We start from the raw sequence: 21,876 nt of genomic DNA, 5'->3' as shown, positions 1-21,876 counted from the left end.
CTTGTATGCTGCATACAGGTGAAATATAAAGCGCGAGATATTTTTATATATACTGTATATTTAAAAAAAAATTGGTGTGGTTTTTGGCGGGCTGGAACGGATTAATAGCATTTCAATGCATTTTAATGGGGAAATTTAATTTGAGAAACGAGCAAATTGAGTTACGAACTCGGTCACAGAACGAATTAAACTCGTAAGTCAAGGTTCCCACTGTATATATATATATATATATATATATATATATATATATATATATATATATATATATATATATATATATATATATATATATATATATAAATATATATATATATATATATATACATTATACATACATACATACATACATACTAGCTTGGCTCAGCTCGCTGCGCTCGCCTCACCAAGCATCTTTACTGAGGAACGGGCTTATTTTTAGCTAAGGCTAATGACTGTACTGAGTTGCTGTGTTGTCATGATTTACACCAATCATGATACAAACAATTACTTTGCACAAATGTATTTGTTGTGTTTGTGATATTACATTTTTATAGGCAATTTTGGTTGAAGATTTAGGTTGAATGTTTTTTTTTTTCAAGAAAGAACTTCTCAGCACATACATAGGGGAGGTGTAGGTGCAGACTGGAAGTTTGGGACAATTATACCTCACCACCAAGTAATTCAAAACACCTCACCACACCTCACCACCAAGTAATTCAAAACACCTCACCACCACCTAATTCAAAACACCTCACCACCAAATAATTTAAAACACCTCACCACCGCAAAATTGAAAACACCTCACAGCCATCAAACACGTAATAAAAACACCTCACAGCATAAAACATGTAATAAAAACACCTCACCGCCACAAAATTAAAAACACCTCACAGCCATAAAACACGTAATAAAAACACCTCACAGCCATAAAACAGGTAATAAAAACACTCACAGCCATAAAACACGTTATAAAAAAACCTCACCACCACAAAATTAAAAACACCTCAGCCATAAAACACATAATAAAAACACCTCACAGCCACGAAATTAAATACACCTCACCACCACGTAATTATGAGTACCTCACCACCACATAATTCAAAACACCTCACCACCATGTGATTTAAAAACACCTCACCACCAAATAATTCAAAACATGTCACCACCACGTAATTCAAAACACCTCACCACCACCTAATTCAAAACACCTCACCACAAAGTAATTCAAAACACCTCACCACCAAGTAATTCAAAACACCTCACCACCAACTAATTCAAAACACCTCACCACCACATAATTAAAAACAGCTCACCACCACGCAATTATAAATACCTCACCACGTAATTATAAATACCTCACCACCACGTAATTCAAAACCTCACCACCATGTGATTTAAAAACACCTCACCAGCATGTGATTTAAAAACACCTCACCACCAAGTAATTCAAACACCTCACCACCACCTAATTCAAAACACCTCACCACCAAGTAATTCAAAACACCTCACCACCACAAAATTGAAAATACCTCACAGCCATCAAACACGTAATAAAAACACCTCACAGCCATAAAACACGTGATAAAAACACCTTACAGCCATAAAACACGTAATAAAAACACCTCATCGCCACAAATTAAAAACACCTTACAGCCATAAAACACGTAATAAAACACCTCATCGCACGAAATTAAAACACCTCACAGCCATAAAACACGTTATAAAAATACCTCACAGCCATAAAACATGTAATAAAAACACCTCACCACCACGAAATTAAAAACACCTCACAGCCATAAAACACGTAATAAAAACACGTCACAGCCATAAAACACGTAATAAAACACCTCACAGCCATAAAACACGTAATAAAAAAACCTCACCACCACAAAATTAAAAACACCTCACAGCCATAAAACACATAATAAAAACACCTCACAGCCACAAAATTAAATACACCTCACCACCACGTAATTATAAATACCTCACCACCACATAATTCAAAACACCTCACCACCATGTGATTTAAAAACACCTCACCACCAAGTAATTCAAAACACGTCACCACCACGTAATTCAAAACACCTCATCACCAACTAATTCAAAACACCTCACCACCACATAATTAAAAACACCTCACCACCAGTCCACCACGCAATTATAAATACCTCACCACCACGTAATTATAAATACCTCACCACCATGTGATTTAAAAACACCTCACCAGCATGTGATTTAAAAACACCTCACCACCATGTGATTTAAAAACACCTCACCACGTCATTTAAAAACACCTCACCACCACATACTTCAAAATACCTCACCACCACATACTTCAAAATACCACATCACCACGTGATTCAAAACCACCACAACGTTATTAAAAACACTTCACAACCACGGAAACAAAAGTTTGAGGGAGTCGTTAAGTGACAACACAGACACTGCCCAGATGTGTCGATATATAGATAAATGACTGTACCCGAGTTGCCATCTTGTCATGGTTTAAACCAATCATAATTCAAACAATTATTTTGCACAAATGTATTTGTAATATACGTGATATCACATTTTATAAACAATTGAAGTTGAAAAAAAAAAATTCCCCCCCAAAAAAATATATATATTGGAAATTTTTTCTTAAACAATACCCTGAGGACATACCGACGGGAGAGATATGTGCATACCAGAAGTTTGGTACGATTTCACAAAAGTTTGAGAAAGTAGTTCAGTGACAAGACAACACAACACAACACAGGACAGACGCTGCACAGATATATATATATATATATATCGACTGTACCCGAGTTGCCGTTTTGTCATGGTTTAAACCAATCATAATTCAAACAATTATTTTGCACAAATGTATTTGTAATATACGTGATATCACATTTTATAAACAATTGAAGTTGAAAAAAAAAACTTTCCCAAAAAAAAATTCCAAAAAATAAAAAAATAAAAAATTGGCAAGTTTTCAAAACAAATACCCTTAGGACATACCGACGGGAGAGCTATGTGCATACCAGAAGTTTGGTACGATTTCACAAAAGTTTGAGAAAGTAGTTCAATGACAGCACAACACAAGACAAAACAGGGCAGGACAGACGCTGCACAGATATATATAATTATATAGATATCTATATTATAATAGCCGTAGATGATTCTGTCTGTCTGTCTGTCTATCTGTTGGGTGTCTGTCCGGGGTGTGGCTTACTCGGTTTGCAGAGTAGCTCCACCCATAGCTCCACCCATTCTGGGAGTGGCTATAAACAAATATCCACCATTTTATTAACTCGCATAGCTTTGAGTCCTGTTTTGTAGGCCCGTGGTGTCTTGCTCTCCCCCAGTTTTATTTCAAATCAAATTCGATAAATCATTTCATTTTTCACAGTCGCTAACATAGTTTTAGACTCGGTTGAAAAAAAACGGGAAGAAAATCCGATGAAAGTTGCCGTTTATAGAACGAAATGAATTCTCAAAGGCCTGTAACTTCAAGGCCATTGAGTCTCTCTCACGCCTTTATCTCCAATCTAACTCACCATATGATTTCATTTTTATCGATGGTTTTACTTTTAGACTCGGTGTCAGCAATAATTGAGAACAATCCACACACGCGGGAAAATGCAGAGATATATTTTTTAAAATCGCGTCATGGTGTATCATACACCGCCCAACATGACACCGCCGGCAATGTGTCGATATATATTAAAAATTCGCTTTTGCTTTTCCGTTATGATATATTACTATTTCGTTTGATGATAGTCGTCACAAAAACGTCAACAATGATGCCGACATATATTTCTTCGTTTTTATTTCATTCAACATATTAGCCGGAAGTAAAATATGTTTCAGGAAATTACCGAGAGATATTTCTTCGTTTTTTTTATTAGTTATGTGCGCATACACTTTAAATAGGTTTATTTGAAATCTTTAATTTTCCACAAACATTCCACACACGCGGGAAAATGCAGAGATATATTTTTTAAAATCGCGTCATGGTGTATCATACACCGCCCAACATGACACCGACGGCAATGTGTCGATATCTATTTTAAATTCGATATATCATTTCATTTTTCACAGTCGCTAACATAGTTTTAGACTCGGTTGAAAAAAAACGAGAAGAAAATCCGATGAAAGTTGCCGTTTATAGAACGAAATGAATTCTCAAATGCCTGTAACTTCAAGGCCATTGAGTCTCTCTCACGCCTTTATCTCCAATCTAACTCACCATATGATTTCATTTTTATCGATGGTTTTAGAGTCGGTGTCAGCAATAATTGAGAACATTCCACACACGCGGGAAAATGCAGATATATTTTTTAAAATCGCGTCATGGTGTATCATACACCGCCTAACATGACACCGACGGCAACGTGTCGATACATATTAAAAATTCGATATATCATTTCATTTTTCACAGTCGCTAACATAGTTTTCGACTCGGTTGAAAAAAAACGGGAAGGAAATCCAATGAAAGTTGCCGTTTATAGAACGAAATGAATTCTCAAACGCCTGTAACTTCAACTTCAAGGCCATTGAGTCTCTCTCACGCCTTTATCTCCAATCTAACTCACCATATGATTTCATTTTTATCGATGGTTTTGGACTCGGTGTCAGCAATAATTGAGAACATTCCACACACGCGGGAAAATGCAGAGATATATTTTTAAAAATCGCGTCATGGTGTATCATACACCGCCCAACATGACACCGACGGCAACGTGTCGATATATATTAAAAATTCGCTTTTGCTTTTCCGTTAAGATATATTACTTTTTCGTTTGATGACAGTCGTCACAAAAACGTCAACAATGATGCCGACATATATTTCTTCGTTTTTATTTAATTCAACATTATTAGCCGGAAGTAAAATATGTTTCAGGAAATTACCGAGAGATATTTCTTCGTTTTTTAAAATTAGTTATGTGCGAATACACTTTAAATAGGTTTATTTGAAATCTTTAATTTTCCACAATATAATTTACTTGCCATTTATCATTTGATGATTACGAGACAAATTCCTCTTGAGGATCGTGACAATTCATGCGCTGCGTGGAAACTTCTATTTCCAAAATGAATGAGACGATCGATGAAGAACGCAGACTTGAACAGGATGCAGCAAGAAAACGAATGAGACGGGCGAACGAGTCCATCGACGAACGTCAATGCAAACTTGCGGGGTCACCCGTGGGAATCCCACGGGCATGGATGTGTGTGACATTTCGACATATTGAGTTAGATGCTGCACATTCATTTTTACAAAATGGTTACTGGCAAGTCATCAGATCCAGAAATGGTGTAAAAACCACCGTTTAGAGGCCATTTTTCCCCGCAAAGCGGGGGTTGGCCTTTTCGGGGACCGTGGTAGTTGTTGTTTTTTTGTCCCCTTTTTGAAGCAATGTTTTACGGCCGGATGCCCTTCCTGACGCCAACCCTTTTTGCCGCCTTCAACGACAAACAGGGAATTACCAGTGAACTGGTACTCAATTAGCCGACCTCGGAAGGATGACAGGCTGAGTCAACCCCCCTGGCATTAATTCGGCGATCGACCGAGATTCGAACCCAGGATCCTAAGCCGGCACCCTAGCCGCTAGCCCAACACCAGAAATGGTGTCATGAACACAATTTATTTACGCACAAGAGCACAAAAGCAAGACGGGCCGATTTCCGATTCCGACGGGCCGACGGGCGAGACGGGCCGATTTCCGATTCCGACGGGCCGATTTGGAGCAAGAAAAAGAACGAGACGGGAGAAAAAGGAGAGAAACGAGACGGGGAAAGCCGATTGGAGAGGCGAGTGAGGCGCGATTGGAGAGGAGTGTGAGGCGCGATTGGAGAGGAGTGTGAGGCACGATTGGAGAGGAGTGCGAGGCGTGATTGGAGAGGAGTGTGAGGCACGATTGGAGAGGAGTGATTGGAGGGGAGTGTGAGGCACGATTGGAGAGGAGTGTGAGGCACGATTGGAGAGGAGTGTGAGGCGCGATTGGAGAGGAGTGTGAGGCGCGATTGGAGAGGAGTGTGAGGCGCGATTGGAGAGGCGTGTGAAGGATTGGAGAGGAGAGGAGTGTGAGGGATTGGAGAGGTGAGGGATTGGAAAGGAGAGGGATGTGAGGGTTTGGAGAGGAGAGGAGTGCTAGGTGGAGAGAGGAGAGTGTCAGGTGGAGACAGGAGAGTGTCAGGTGGAGACAGGAGAGTGTCAGGTGGAGAGGAGTGAGGGGTCACATATTATGTGAAATAACTAAATTCACACCATTTCTGGATCTGATGACTTGCCAGTAACCATTTTGTAAAAATGAATGTGCAGCATATAACTCAATATGTCGAAATGTCACACACATCCATGCCCGTGGGATTCCCACGGGTGACCCCGCTAGTATATATATACTAGCTTGGCTTGGCTCGCTGCGCTCGCCTCACCACGTTACTGAGGAACGGGCTTATTTTAACTGAGGATAATGACTGTACCTGAGTTGCTGTGCTGTCATGATTTACACCAATCATAATACAAACAATTATTTTGCACGAATGTATTTGTTGTGTTTGTGATATTACATTTTTAAAGGCAATTTAGGTTGAAGATTCCGGTTGAATGCTTTTTTAGCCGCGTCGCAGACGCTGCTAATAGAGTGCCCTCTGCTGTTGTTGTTGTTCTTCTTCTTGTTCTTGTTCTTGCAGAGAAGACAAAACCTCAAAGCTCCACCCATTCTGGGAACCATAGCTCCACCCATTGTGGGAGAGGCTTCATAGAAACAAATATCCACCATTTTATTAACTCGCATAGCTTTGAGGCCTGTTTTGTAGGCCCGTGGTGTCTTCCTCTCTCACACAGTTTTATTTCAAATCAAATTCGATATATCATTTCATGTTTCACAGTCGCTAACATAGTTTTAGACTCGGTTGAAAAAAAATGGGAAGAAAATCCGATGAAAGTTGCCCTTTATAGAACGAAATGAATTCTCAAAGGCCTGTAACTTCAAGTCCATTGAGATTTTTTTTTTTTAAATCGCGGCATGGTCAGTCATACACCGCCCGAAATAACAGACGGGTAAATGCCGAGATATATATATTTTGTTTAAATCGCGGCATGGTCAGTCATAAACCGCCCGAAATAACAGACGGGAAAATGCCGAGATATATTAAAAATTCGTCCATTTGATGACAATCGTCACGATGAAATATTTAATTTATACGTCGTCACAATAATGTGGAGAGAGGAGCATAGCTTCGTTCACGTGTCGCCACATACGGGAAATTGCCAAGATATATTTTTTTTAAATCGCGGCATGGTCAGTCATACACCGCCTGAAATAACAGACGGGAAAATGCCGAGATATATTAAAAATTCGTCGCCACACACGGGAAATTGCCGAGATATATTTTCACTTTGCACAAAAATAACATCAAGTAATCGAATCAATAGGAATGTCCTGTGCCTATAACATCGACGTTATAGGCACAGCTGCATCTAGGCATTGTGTAACATCGACGCGGCTTTTGTTTTAATTAAAACTTTTTGTACTGTTTTTTTCAAGAAAGAACCCCTCAGCACATACATTGGGGAGGGGTAGGTGCAGACTGGAAGTTTGGGACGATTACACCTCACCACCACGTAATTCAAAACACCTCACCACCAAGTAATTCAAAGCACTTCACCACCAAGTAATTTAAAACACGTCACAGCCATAAAACAAGTAATAAAAACACCTCGCAGCCACAAAATTGAAAACACCCCACCACCACGAAATTGAAAACACCTCACAGCCATAAAACACGTAACAAAAACACCTCACTGCCATAAAACATGTAATAAAAACACCTCACAGCCATAAAACACGTAATAAAAACACCTCACAGCCATAAAACACGAAATAAAAACACCTCACAGCCATAAGACACGTAATAAAAACACCTCACAGCCATAAAACACGTAATAAAAACACCTCACAGCCATAAAACACGTAATAAACACACCTCAGCCACAAAATTAAAAACACACCACCACGTCATTTAAAAACACCTCACCACCAAGTAATTCAAAGCACCTCACCATCAAGTAATTTAAAACACGTCACAGCCATAAAACACGTAATAAAAACACCTCACAGCCACAAAATTGAAAACACCCCACCACCACGAAATTGAAAACACCTCACAGCCATAAAACACGTAATAAAAACACCTCACTGCCATAAAACATGTAATAAAAACACCTCACAGCCATAAAACACGTCATAAAAACACCTCACAGCCATAAAACACGTCATAAAAACACCTCACCACCACAAAATTAAAAACACCTCACAGCCATAAAACATGAAATAAAAACACCTCAGCCATAAAACACGTAATAAAAACACCTCACCACCACAAAATTAAAGACACCTCAGCCATAAAACACGTAATAAAAACACCTCACAGCCATAAAACACGTAATAAAAATACCCCGCAGCCATAAAACACGAAATAAAAACACCTCAGCCATAAAACACGTAATAAAAACACCTCAGCCATAAAACATGAAATAAAAACACCTCACAGCCATAAAACACGAAATAAAAACACCTCTCAGCCATAAAACACGTAATAAAAACACCTCACAGCCATAAAACATGTAATAAAAACACCTCACAGCCATAAAACACGTAATAAAAACACCTCACCACCACGAAATTAAAAACACCTCAGCCATAAAACACGTAATAAAAACACCTCACAGCCATAAAACACGAAATAAAAACACCTCACAGCCATAAAACACGTAATAAAAACACCTCACAGCCATAAAACATGTAATAAAAACACCTCAGCCACGAAATTAAAAACACCTCACCACCACGTCATTTAAAAACACCTCACCACCAAGTAATTCAAAACACCTCACAGCCATAAAACACGTAATAAAAACACCTCACAGCCATAAAACAAGTAATAAAAACACCTCACAGCCATAAAACACGAAATAAAAACACCTCTCAGCCATAAAACACGTAATAAAAACACCTCACCACCACGTAATTCAAAACACCTCATCACCACGTCATTTAAAAACACCTCACCACGTCATTTAAAAACACCTCACCACCATGTGATTTAAAAACACCTCACCACCACGTCATTTAAAAACACCTCACCACATCATTTAAAATCACCTAACCACCACATAATTCAAAATACCTCACCACCACGTGATTCAAAACCACCACAACGTTATTAAAAACACTTCACAACCACGGAAACAAAAGTTTGAGGGAGTCGTTAAGTGACGACACAGACACTGCCCAGATGTGTAGATATCTATCTATAATGCCAGTAATCTCTGTGTGTCTGTCTGTGTGTTTGTCTGTGACCGCTGTTTCTCGACAACCACGGGTCCGATATACTTGAAACTTGCCAGGTATATTGCTGGGGACCCGAGGATGTGCCTTTTCAAGGTTTCATATTAATCGGACAATTACTGACCGAGCTATGTCCAAAAAACGCTTCAACCAATCAGAGAGCAGCGAGCTATCACGTGTGCCGAACGTGGCGATCAGACTCTGCCTCGGACGGCACATTTGACAGCGTATTCATTTATTTCACGTTGGAAAACTATGTTGCCGTTAAACTATGTTTTAAAACGAATTCAAACTGCGATTAAATTAAAACGATTCATCCTAACTGCGATTTGCGAACTTCCGGACAGTGACGACTTATCTTCCGGCAGCCAATCACAGAACGCTCTGTTGCGTAGGCGTGGCCGATGTGAGACGAGCGGAGCTGAGCGCGTTACGAGCTGACCGCCATTACGGTACGTAATTCGATTTCTTATGCGCATTATTTCTCCCAATTCAGTCAGAGCGAAGGGCGGAAGCGAAGAGCGTTGGTTTTTTTGTTTACGGGCGTACGGGCGGGGTAGAGCGTACGGGTAGCGTTTTTTTTTTTTTTGGGCCACGGGACGGGCACCCACGTACGGCCAATGCCCTATGTTGGCGTTAAACTATGTTTTACAACTAATAAAAACGAATTTGCGATTCATTCGCTTTCCTGCGCGTTTGTGTACGCGATGGCGATTTCTTTACCAAACTCCGGAAGCCGTTCGCTTTGGACCGAACCATTGCATGTAAATAGAGGGGGGGGATTGTCACCACTCGCAAGCCGTTCGCTTTGGACCAAACCATTTCATGTAAATAGAGGGGGGGGATATAATTTTAGATATATATATATAGTACGGGCATGCCCTAGTATAGATAAATTACTGTACCCGAGTTGCCGTTGTCATGGTTTAAACCAATCATAATTCAAACAATTATTTTGCACAAATGTATTTGTAATATACGTGATATCACATTTTATAGACAATTTAAGTTGAAAACAAGTTGAATTTTTTTTTTTCCCCCAAAAAAATTCCAGGAAAAAAACAATTGAAAATTTTTCAAAAAAAATACCCTTAGGACTACCGACGGGAGAGATATGTGCATACCAGAAGTTTGGTACGATTTCACAAAAGTTTGAGAAAGTAGTTCAGTGACAACACAACACAACTCACGACAACACCACAAAACACAACACAGACGCTGCACAAATATATCACGATATCTCAAAAAGTTGGGGACGGATTCGGTCGAAATTAGGCGGAGAGCTTAGGTATGTGATAAGGATGAAATGATTCGACTTTGGTGTAGATCCGAATACGAGAAATTTTTGAATTGATTCTTCACCATTGAGAGATAGGGCAAAAAACTATGTATATAGCACGATATCTCAAAAGGTTGTGGACGGATTCGGAAGAAACTTGGTTGGGGACGTGACAAGGAAGAATCGTTTCAATTTTGGAGAAGATCCCAATACGAGAACTTTTACATTTTTAAAAAGTGATTCTTCACCATTGAGTGATACTGATAGTGCCAAGAACGATATATAGCACGATCAAGGTCTGAATCCAGATCCAGCCTATCCGTGGGATACAAACGGTAAACCGTTCAGCCTGGCGGAAGTATGCTCTCTACCAGGTCCAGGTGTCGTTCTATAGTTTACAGTTCCAGCAACGTGTTGGCGAAGGTGAAGATCCTGGTCTATATAATGATCCCAAGATCCGTTTCTTCTTGCACTGGTTAATTGAGTACAGCGAGTGCTGTGAAATACCGACGGCAAAAATAAAATATTTAGCTCCAGGTAAAGTATAAAACCAAAGTTTGGTTCTCATGGACACGAAATGACGCATGGTTCGCGTTGGGCCGCCTCGACGTTGCTATACCTGACTTCGGCAACCTTCAGAGCATCTTCGAACGACCTCCAGCTGATGTGATCCCCGAAACCTGCGAGAGTTGATAATACAATGAGCGGAGCACGTGGATCAGTCAATGAGCAAGAACTGCTTATATATATATATTATATATATAATCCTTGTGGAACACCGACCTCGCCCCAGGCTTCCATCCGACGAGACACCGACGCAGAAGATCGCGGAGAGCAAGACCCAAACCGTGAGGGACTGCATGACGGACGATGTCCTTTCAGCCGCGACAATGACCGGAGCCCCGGAATGTGTGAAGCAACTCACCGAGGCGATATACGTGGCGCGCACTACGACTCACTTTCCTATCTTTCCTTATCGTCCCTTTAAAAATATTTACAGCATCTGTGCATTGCTGGTCTATTATACTTATACGAGAAATTTATTTATTAAACGGCGTTTCAAAGATTCACGATGACCCACGACGACAAAACTTTTGCTTCATTGATATCGCAAATATTTGTTACGTTCAAATATGAAACGGTATAATTATATTATACCAACGACGTACGTAAAACGAATAAAAGTACACTTTGCGTCATCGCTGGGAACAAAACATCCGAAGATAATTAAAACGTGTGTTTTAGGCTTTGACGCTAACTAAACCGTTGTGATGCACAAACACTGGATAAAAATTCCCCTCCGAAAATATCGTGTAAACTGAGAGAATTAAGTTTCGGTACGTTGTCCTCTCAAACGCCGCAGTACAAGACCCTTCCCCCAACGCTCTCTCTCAGGGTCCTGGGTCCCGGCACAACAGGTGTTCTCGGTGACCACAAGGTCTTTACACCGCACCCTCTAAGGTGCTCCTCTTAGCCCAGGTGGCCTCCATCTTCTATAATCTATATACTGTATATAAAACACAGTTTGTGCGTGTGTGTGTGTAATGTTACCGATAGACTCCGAAACGGAGAGGCTCACGTGCTTTATATTTGGCATAGACATGGCCGTTGAGCCTGGGACGAACATGGCCGAGACCATATTTGACGAGATCCATATTTTTTATTCATATTTACCTCAGCGCATTTCAGCGAAGTACCCGCTAATCTCAGCCAGTGCGAGCAGCTCACTTATTCGCTCAGAGCGATCACGTGATGTTCCATCCCGTCACACATCACACATTTGCACGTAATTCAGGGCGAAAAGCCATTGCGTTTTTTCACCTTTATGCGACCGTGTTTTGTGTCGATTTTGTGCGATATGAATTAAATTTTAATTCATATTTCGTGTTTACGAATGAGAATACGAAGGATTTCCCCTTTCGATTTCGAATACGAATCGAATACGAGCTTGAGTCGAGAGGGCGAATGTACGGGTTGGGAATGTGCAGGTCTCCCTTCCCCCGCCCGGCAACGCCGGTACTGGAGGACGTGGGTCACAGGATCGGTGAGTCTCCAAAATCCGCTTCATGCTCTTTCGAAGATGCAGGACGATGTCGCGATTGTTGTGCTGCTCTCCGGGCCCTCCCCCTTCCCCCCCCCCCCTACCCCTTCTCCCCTCCCTTTTCCCCCTCCTCCCCTTTCCCCCTTCCCCCTCCCCTTTCCCCCTCCCCCCATCCCCCCTGAACAGTTATGAAAGTTATACTTGAACCACACATAGATGGGATATGGGGTTACTGTTATAACTCTTAACCAAAATGTAATTATTTCTCAGTATGATTAGCTAAAACAGAGAAAACACAGAATCATTCCAATCAACGCATTGTCTCTGCACCAATATTACAAGGGCTGATTTCTGATGGTCGTTATTCACTATCACGATATCTCAATGGTTTTCGAATCACACGGCCTGATCTGGTCGAGTACGGAGAGTTGTCCGGCCTTGTTGTCTCAGCACTCTCGTCATCCTTGGAGCTGGAGCAGCCGTTAGTTTCCATTGCTGAAGCGTCGTTGTTGAAAGGTACGTGTCGAGCAGTTCGTGACGCAAAAGCAACAGGCTTGTCATCCTGCAAAAGGCATGCACCCAGTCCCTTCTGTGACGCATCAACTTCCAAAACTGTCTCCTTGTCATGATGATAGTATGTTAGACAGGCGTCTGCATCAACACTCTGTTTCAGTTGCTCAAATGCACACTGATGGTCTTCCTGCCACATGAATGGCACTCCATTCTTCAGTAAATCTCGGAGGGGTGCCACTTTATCCTCAAAGTGGGGAATATGTGGTGACAGATAGTTCATCAGTCCAATGAATCGGCTCAAGTCTTCCTTATCCTGCGGTGACGGCATCTTCCGGATGTCGCAGATCTTCCCAGGATCAGGTGAGATTCCTTGTTTGCTGTAGATCAAGCCGAAGAAGTTTATACGGTCGGTCTTGATGATACATTTCAAAGAGTTGAAAACCAGACCCTCTCTTCGTGCTACTTTCATCACGTTCAGAAGATTACGATCATGCTCCTCTTCAGTTCGTCCTGATACTGCCACATCATCAGAGATACCAATACAGCCTGGTGCTTGCTCGAGTACGCGGTCCATGGCTTGCTGGAACAGATCCTGGCTGACACATAACCCAAAAGGCAATCTCTTGAAGCACCAGCGCCCAAAAGGTTTGCGGAATGTGGTCAAATCCTGGCTTTCCTCATCCAGATGCACAGCCCAATACCAGCCCGAGCATCTAATTTTGAGAATATCGTGGCGTCAGCAAATTCTGGGTTCAGCTCGTCTAATGTCGGTATTTTATGTGGACACCTCTTCAGCCAAGAGTTCAGGCGTTTCGGATCTAGACATACTCTTAAGCTCCCATCTTTCTTTACACTATTACAGATGGAGGAGCACCAATCCATATGATAGTCCACTTTCCTGATGATACCCTGTTTTTCCATTTTCATTAGTTCCTCCTTCAACTTCCCTTTGATGTGAACACTACACTTCCTTGGTGCATCAATCGATGCCTTTGCATCAGGCTTTAGATGAAGCCTCACTTTTCCTTTAAAATTCTCAATGCAGTCAAACCTGTCCGGGAACAGCCTTTTCAATTCATCCACGGAATTCACCTTGTAGGCCTGTTCCTCGTGGCGCATTGGTTTCGGAATCCTTGATGCTGGAGGTGCAGCCTTCAGCAATGTCCTCCGTTGCCCAGCAATGCTATTTATGGTGACGATGTTGAGCCGTTCACATGCTGGTAATCCAAGTATTGCAGGTCCAGGTACTTCAACCACATAGAACCTGTACTTGAACCAATCTGAGTCTTTATATCGACACAAGAGCTTTAGGATTCCGTGACACTTGATCTCACTGCCATTGTAAGCAGAGCTTGGTCCCACCAAGTGGAGTCAGTTTTGACATCCATTTGCTTCCATACATGTCCTTCACAATACGCGTTGGCAAAGTATTCCCTGATGCACCTGTATCCACTTTCAACTGCAGTTTGTATACACCTTTCATGTCAGGGCATACAATGTTCAACAATGTGTACACTTCATCCCTCATCTCCTTCATACACAGTGCGGATACCCTGATCACATGAAACGGCTTGGTGTGTTCATATGCGTCAGTGTCACTTTCGTAACTGTCTTCATCGCCTTCAGTACAATACCCCGATACTTCATTCACCGAGGTCCCATTATTGTTACTTCCCCGAAGCATACCTCTCAACTTGCTTCTGCTGACTCGACGGCCTCTTCCACCCATTGCAGGACGGCGGCTCCACTCGTATCCATCAGCATATCTCGTGCTTCGTTTGGGATTTTCACAACAACGGGCCCAGTGTCCCAGTTCACCACAATACTTACAATAATCATTGTATGCTGGGCAGTTCCATGGTGGATGTGATAGTCCACACTTTTTGCACTTTTGTCGATGTGTCATGGCATTCACAGACGATGAAGGCCCTTCCATCTTCTGGATGGCCTGCTTTCCGATTACCATTGCTTCGTACTTGCGTCCCTCACTGAAAACCAGGTCCATGTCGTACCCGACCTCCTGGTCGAGCAGATGCTTTTGAAAATCATCATGTGGGGTGCTCGCAACAATCAACTCGATAATCCGTTCCGAGAGTTCTGCTTCGGAGAAATTGCACGACCTTCCCTTCTGTCGGCATCGGTTGACGAAATCATCAATGGACTCTCCTTCTTGCTGCCGAAATCTCATGATTTCCAGCCGGTGAATCCGAAAGTTTACATGAATGTCCAACTGATCCTCGAATAATTTATATAATTTTAATTTATCCGGATCCTTTTTATCATCCTCACTCAGAGTCGATGCATTGATCCGCCTCAGTCCTTCGTCTCCCACAGCAATCTGGATCTTGATGGCCCGTCTGGCTTTAGTATCGATGCCCTCGTCCGACAGCACCAAGTTCATTCGTTGCTTGAATAACTTGAAGGTCTCCGCCAGCTCCGAGCTGGACCAGTCCATGACGTCGACGATGACCATTGTCGGGAACTTCGCCATGTTGAAAAAAACACGGAACGTGCCGCCGTGGTAATCCGCAAAGAAAAACAAGACCAAACGTCAAACTGCTTGTTGATCTTCACGATCCCGCGCTGCCACCATGTAGTAAGTTCAGGAATCTCCTTCATTCAAGTGGTTTATTAAAGACGATACCAAGCTCTCACAGAGCACACGACCATCATGACGAGCCGCCATCAACCACTGAAGCCACGCCCCTACACGTCACTACGCAGTACCAATCACAACAGACGCTGCTAACAAAATACACCGCTCTAACGCACAATCACGAGTTTAAACTACATTTACAACAAATATGAAAACTATTTTCATATCACAATGTTAAATATAGAATTTATAGAAGATAATGTAAAAAAAAAAATGAGCCCTATCTTCCAATGGTAAACAATCCTTCAAAACATTCCTGGATCTGGAATAATATCCTGAGCTTCACAAAAACTAATGAATTCTTCCTTATCCCAAGGGCAATCATCATTCATCCCACCAACTTTCATCCAAATCCGTTCAGAACTTTTCCAGATATCTTGTTCACAAACACACGAACGCACACACACACACACACACACACACACACACACACACACACACACACACACACACACACGGACACCATCGAATGCATTACTCCCTTGCGGGAGTAATTATACACTGAGCAATGGCTGAGCCATCTAATGAAGGTTTTGAAAAGGCATTCTTTTCTTTTTAAATTACAACCTCTCAGATCCACATACATTTTTTTATCATTGGCTCCCATTCAGTGCCCCACAGCACTTGCACCATAGATTCGCATGGATCATTGCATAGTGGGGTAAACGGTACTGGGTTAGATGACCTTGTGGTGCAAATATAAATTAAAACAAAGGGTGACATCGTGAATCATTGTGGGGAATGTGCTGTATTATCTTTAACTTTAAGTGTACCAAGCAGTAATGTGTATTCATTTTAAAATGATTTACATATTCTCACAGTGTTCATCCTGGCTTTTTCCATCTCTCTGCTCTTCTCCTCCGCAATCCCTCCGAGAGCATTGGGAGTGAATAATTATGTAATTTCAGGCCATGAAATCCCATACTTGCTGATCACGTCAGCTCTTTGTATGTATTGATGTAACATGTTAACGTGCCATATGGAAGAGAGCGAGCTAGCTTAGGGGGCCAAGTACATGCCAGAGCCATTTATACTCCTTGCCCTGGATTTTCTTGCAGGTCCATATATTTCAAAAAATACATAGCTTGGACTGGTTCTCTTTCTCTTTCTCTTTCTCTTTCTCTTTCTCTTTCTCTCTCTCTCTCTCTCTCTCTCTCTCTCTCTCTCTCTCTCTCTCTCTCTCTCTCCCACAGGCTTGTTCAAGAGAACAGTGCAGAACAGTGCTTTTCCAGATATCTTGTTCACAAACACACGAACACACACACGCACACACACACACAGACGGACACGATCGAATACATGAAGCCACGCCCCATCAACATTATTGTTATCTCTCGCAATGAGCCCGATGCACAAGTCCCGTTGCTCTCACATAGCAGAGTGAGTGGATATTCTGTCCTTTCAATATTTAGGTTATCTCATCTCGATTCTCGAAGAGATGAACTTATAAAATGGGTCGTGATGTCCGGATGTCTGTTCATCCATTCATCCGTCCGTTAACTTTTTTCTACAATTTTAGCTACTCCTTCTCCCTTGCCACCTGGTTGATTGTTCTGAAACTTGACACATGAATACAAGACAGTGGCCTGCACATTCGCTCAGGATTCGATTTTTCGATTTCGTATCAGAGGGCCTCCCAAGGCTTCCCAAGGGGGCCTCCCCAAATCAGTGGAGGTCTGAACTACAACCTCAAGAGATGACCGTCATCCTTGATCGCTAGGCTTAAGCAACCAGAGTGAGCAGTGGCTGTTGTTTAATTCTGCTATCTTTTTTTTATACTGCATACAAGTGCATACTGCATATGTAATTATGTATACTGTACTTCTAAAAACGCCCATCAAAATGGTAGGTGGTTCAGCCTCATGAACATGCCAAAGTCTTAAGCCTAGGCCTAATGTCAGATGTACTTATATCTTCTTTATTTATGAGACATCCTACGGATGTAAATAAACACTCGTTTTACTCTGCGCGTGGTGCACATCACTTGCAGCGAATTTCACCTCCCTGCACCTTGTATTTATTGTTATTTAAAAAAAACGCTTCTATACACCGCCCTTGAGGCTCGGTTTGCAAGTCACCATCTACAATTCCAATAGAGGAGACGTAATTACTCTTTTATGGAAAACGTTTTTCGAGCTTTTTATCCTCATAAAGAGACTGTAGTGAACAACAATTCGTGTTAAAAGATTGACCTTTAAAATCGAACTCAAATCGTCCGTCTGAAGGGGGACAGCCAAATACACACTGTGTTTTATATACGGTATGTATAATATATTGTTGGTAAAATGTCTCCTAGGGGTCAACATTGCTTAGCATAGTTTAGTATAGTTTAGCGTAAAGTAATTAACTGTGATATTTGATATGTGTCATTATATATGTTCTCTCTGTTCTGCTCACCTCTCTTTTGTTCAAGGTCATCTGCCTTCTGCTTGGAAATCAGCAAACATTACCGCTTTACAGAAAAAAAGGTGCAAAAACAGATTCTATCAACTACAGACCAATCAGCCTGCTTCAAATCGTCAGCAGGGTCATGGAATCCATCATCGCTTCTGATATTAAATCCTTCTTTTTCTCCAATATCTTGATCTCTGATCATCAATTTGGATTCAGACCAGGTCACTCTACTCTGGACATGCTTCTTTTGCTTTCTCAACAATGGATGGAAGACCTCACCGCCAGACAGGAAATCAGAGCTGTCTCCCTTGACATATCTCGTGCCTTCAACTTGGTCTGGCACCCCGCCCTGCTCACCAAACTCTCCACGCATGGCTTGCCGACTTCCTCTCCTATCGTAGTCAACGCGTGGCTCTAAATGGAATTCTCTCATCTCCTCTTCCTGTCCAGGTTGGGGTTCCTCAGGCAGTGTTCTAGGCCCTGTGCTTTTTTTGGTATTCATCAATGATCTTCTCTGCCACACCATATCTCAACCCTCAGGTCAGCAGGCAGCAGCCTCTTCACTCTCTGCAGACCTGGATAAAATCACAAACTGGTCAACCAAGTGGAACATGTCTTTCAATCCCAACAAATCTCACACACTCTCACTTTGTTTCTCCAAAAAGACAATCTGGATAACCCTCCCATCTACTTTCTCCACAATTCTCTCAAAGAAGTTCTGTCACTCAACCTTTTGGGCCACACTATCTGCCATGATATTTCCTGAGAAAACCACATTTCCAAGCTGGCCTCCAAAGCCAGTTGACAACTGGGCATCCTCCATCGTGCGAAGTCCTTCCTTGGCACTTCCAAGCTCCTCACCACATGCAAAGCTTTCATTCGCAGCTCAATGGAATACTGCTCTACCCTCTGGGCTGGTGCTCCTGCCTCACTTAGCTCGGGTTCATGCTGTAGAAACCAAAGCTTTTAGAATCATTGGAATCTCCCGCGATGAAGCTGATTCTGAGGATCTTTCACTTTAACCACAGGCAGGTTGGTGGTCTTTCTGTCTTCTACCAACTATATATATATATACAGACTTGGCATTTAATATGGAATATTTTTTTTGTGGGGGTGAACTTACTTTTCAAGATGTCTTAGAACCAAAAGTTCATTGGAATTATGTTGAAATTATTCTAGATTTTGTTAATGTGACCTTTAAAAGAAACAAAAACCACATTTGACATTTCGAAACAAATAAATTGATCCTTGAAAGTGATGTAAACTGATATTGAACTCAATTCATGGACAGTACTGTGTTAAACTTCTGTACGTTTTCCAGAAGTATCTCTTTATTTTGCATATTAGCCAATTTTTTTTTAACAAAAACAAAAGTTAAATTACGACTGGGATTACGGACAGTAAAATTACAGTTCAGTACTTCGTGTAACCCCCACGAGCATTCAGGAGAGCACGTACACGTTGAGGCATGCTGTTCACGAGATTTGCCAAGGTTTGGACAGGAATCTCTTGCCATGCAGTGACAATAGCCTGCTGCAATTCACGCACAGAGGACGGCTGCTGGTCCAAGTGGTCGATTTGACGCGTTAATTCTGCCCACAAGTTCTCTATCGGATTCATATCCGGGGACATGGCAGGCCACTCCATATGCTCTGCACCACGGTCAGCAAGAAAGTGTTGGATCATGCGAGCACGATGAGGCCGTGCATTGTCATCTTGGAAGACAAAGTTTCCTCGAAAGGCTGCATGAGCAAATGGAAGCAATGTTTCTTCCAGAATGGCCCTGTACTTCAACTGGCTCAGGTTTCCATTCAGAACAACCAGATCAGTTTTGCCCCCTGCATGAAAAGCAGCCCAAACGGTCACCCCACCACCTCCAGCTTGGACTCTTGGCACAATACAATCTTTGTTGAAGGCTTCATGCACTTGTCTGCGCACTCGGACGCGGCCATCTTGACGATAGACCAGAAATCTAGACTCGTCACTGAAGATCACGTGATTCCAGTGTCCTGGCTGCCATTGACGGTGCTCTCTGGCCCACTGCAATCGGCGCTGGCGGTGTTGTCTGGTCAGGCGTGGCTTTCTCAGGGGACGCCTGGCACGATAGCCTGCTTGAACCAGTCGTTGGTTGACTAGCCTTCTGGATACAGGCACATTTGTCAGTTTCTGCCACCCAGCCCTAAGCCGATTAGCTGACTTGGTACGGCCATTGCGGACTAACCGGTGCAGCTGGCGATCATCCCTCCTTGTGGTTCTGCGGGGACGTCCTCGCCTCGGTATTGGAGTAGGGACACCCCTCTGAGCATTTCGTTTCAGGATCTTTGACACCTGACCTTAAGTGATGCCATACTGCCGAGCAATAGCACGCTGTTTCATGCCGGAATTTCGTAAAGCCACCACTCCATGACAAACAGCATTGTCGAGTTGACGGACCATCTCCAGAGGAAGCGGCAATAACTTTTGGAGACGTGCAGCAGTTGTTTTCCACTAATACAGAACGCAACAACGCTTGTATACCCGACTGTGAAGTCAATCATCAAATGCACCTGTCCGTACATTTTGCCACGCCACCTGTGATATAATCCTGTTGTTGACTTCTTGCTGCGACAGACAATCAGTGACATGGTTCTTTTAACAAATAAATCACCAAAGTGTAAAAGAAACTCACCAGATTGATATACTGAGTTAAGAAATTAAACCCAAGTCAAGAAAAAAAAAATATTCCATATTAAATGCCAAGTCTGTATATACAGACTGTTGTGGAAATCATTCAAGACCACAACTTTAGTCCATCTGTTGGTTTAATTCCATTAAGACCTTTGACATCATTCTGCAAATACAGGGATGCAATAGAAATAAGGTTTGGCATCACACAGGTCAATCCATAATATAGTTCAATGAAAGCAAGCGTAATATTCTATGCGGTACGTACCGTTAGCGAGTCTACTAGTTAATGTAACATGTCACAGGAGAAGTCGCCTGGAGCAGCGGCTGCATTGGGTCTTATAGCCGCGCCCCCCCTAGCGGTGTCAGCGAGCAGCGAGCATCACCTGGGTTCAGCATTAATACGATTTCACTACACATACACATAAATAATTATATACATATATATATATGTATATACATATATATGTCAGCCATTAGGGTTTTAGCCCCATGACTCAATTGATCATAACATCTGAAATTATATATCGTGCTTCAAAAAACTGATTTGAACTCAGCTGCAGGCAGAGGCGAGTGGACAAAAAGTGGTTTCGAGGCTCGACGTGCAGGGTGGATCCTTAGCCTAGTAAATTAGTCCTTGAATTATGTGCCAAACAGTAGATAAAATGTTCGCGACCCACGTACAGGAAAACATGGCGCCAAATGCCTCCTTCACGAAGGGAATAATTAATTATATATCTTTGTAGTTTCAGTATGTCTCCTAAAGCAAGGACGTAACCTAACACCTCGGAAGAAATATAGACATTACATATACTTGATTGTAATGGTATTCGGCATGTGTATCCAATCATTCATCTACCATTTAGCCTAGTGTATAAGAATATTTACTTCGGCCTGCGCTCGGGTCTGATATGTTTAGATAGATAGCCAAAAAAGCGTAGCCTATCATTATGCTTACATCTTGTTGTCTAAATTTGACCTTCTATAGGACGGGACAATGGGAGGTGTTGTC

At 42.1% G+C, this 21,876-nt stretch overlaps 1 protein-coding gene across 1 annotated transcript in view; it reads right to left on the bottom strand.

Annotated features, from left to right (window-relative positions):
* TXNDC12 (thioredoxin domain containing 12) overlaps window positions 1-11,731 on the bottom strand; it is a 47,652-nt gene extending 35,921 nt beyond the window's left edge. The window contains exons 1-2 of the mRNA XM_068108231.2: window positions 11,380-11,731; window positions 11,216-11,276 (exon numbers count right to left, since the gene is read on the bottom strand). Of these exons, the coding sequence (XP_067964332.1) occupies window positions 11,216-11,276; window positions 11,380-11,458 (140 nt within the window). The 5' untranslated portion in view covers window positions 11,459-11,731. The remainder of the gene's footprint in view (window positions 1-11,215; window positions 11,277-11,379) is intronic.
* Window positions 11,732-21,876: the final 10,145 nt, after the last annotated feature.

Source organism: Myxine glutinosa, chromosome 2 (genome assembly GCF_964187855.1).
Source record: "Myxine glutinosa chromosome 2, kmMyxGlut1.1, whole genome shotgun sequence".
NCBI lineage: Eukaryota > Metazoa > Chordata > Myxini > Myxiniformes > Myxinidae > Myxine > Myxine glutinosa.
The sequence above is the reverse complement of the archived record's forward strand: the minus strand, read 5'-3'. Positions and strand labels throughout refer to the sequence as shown.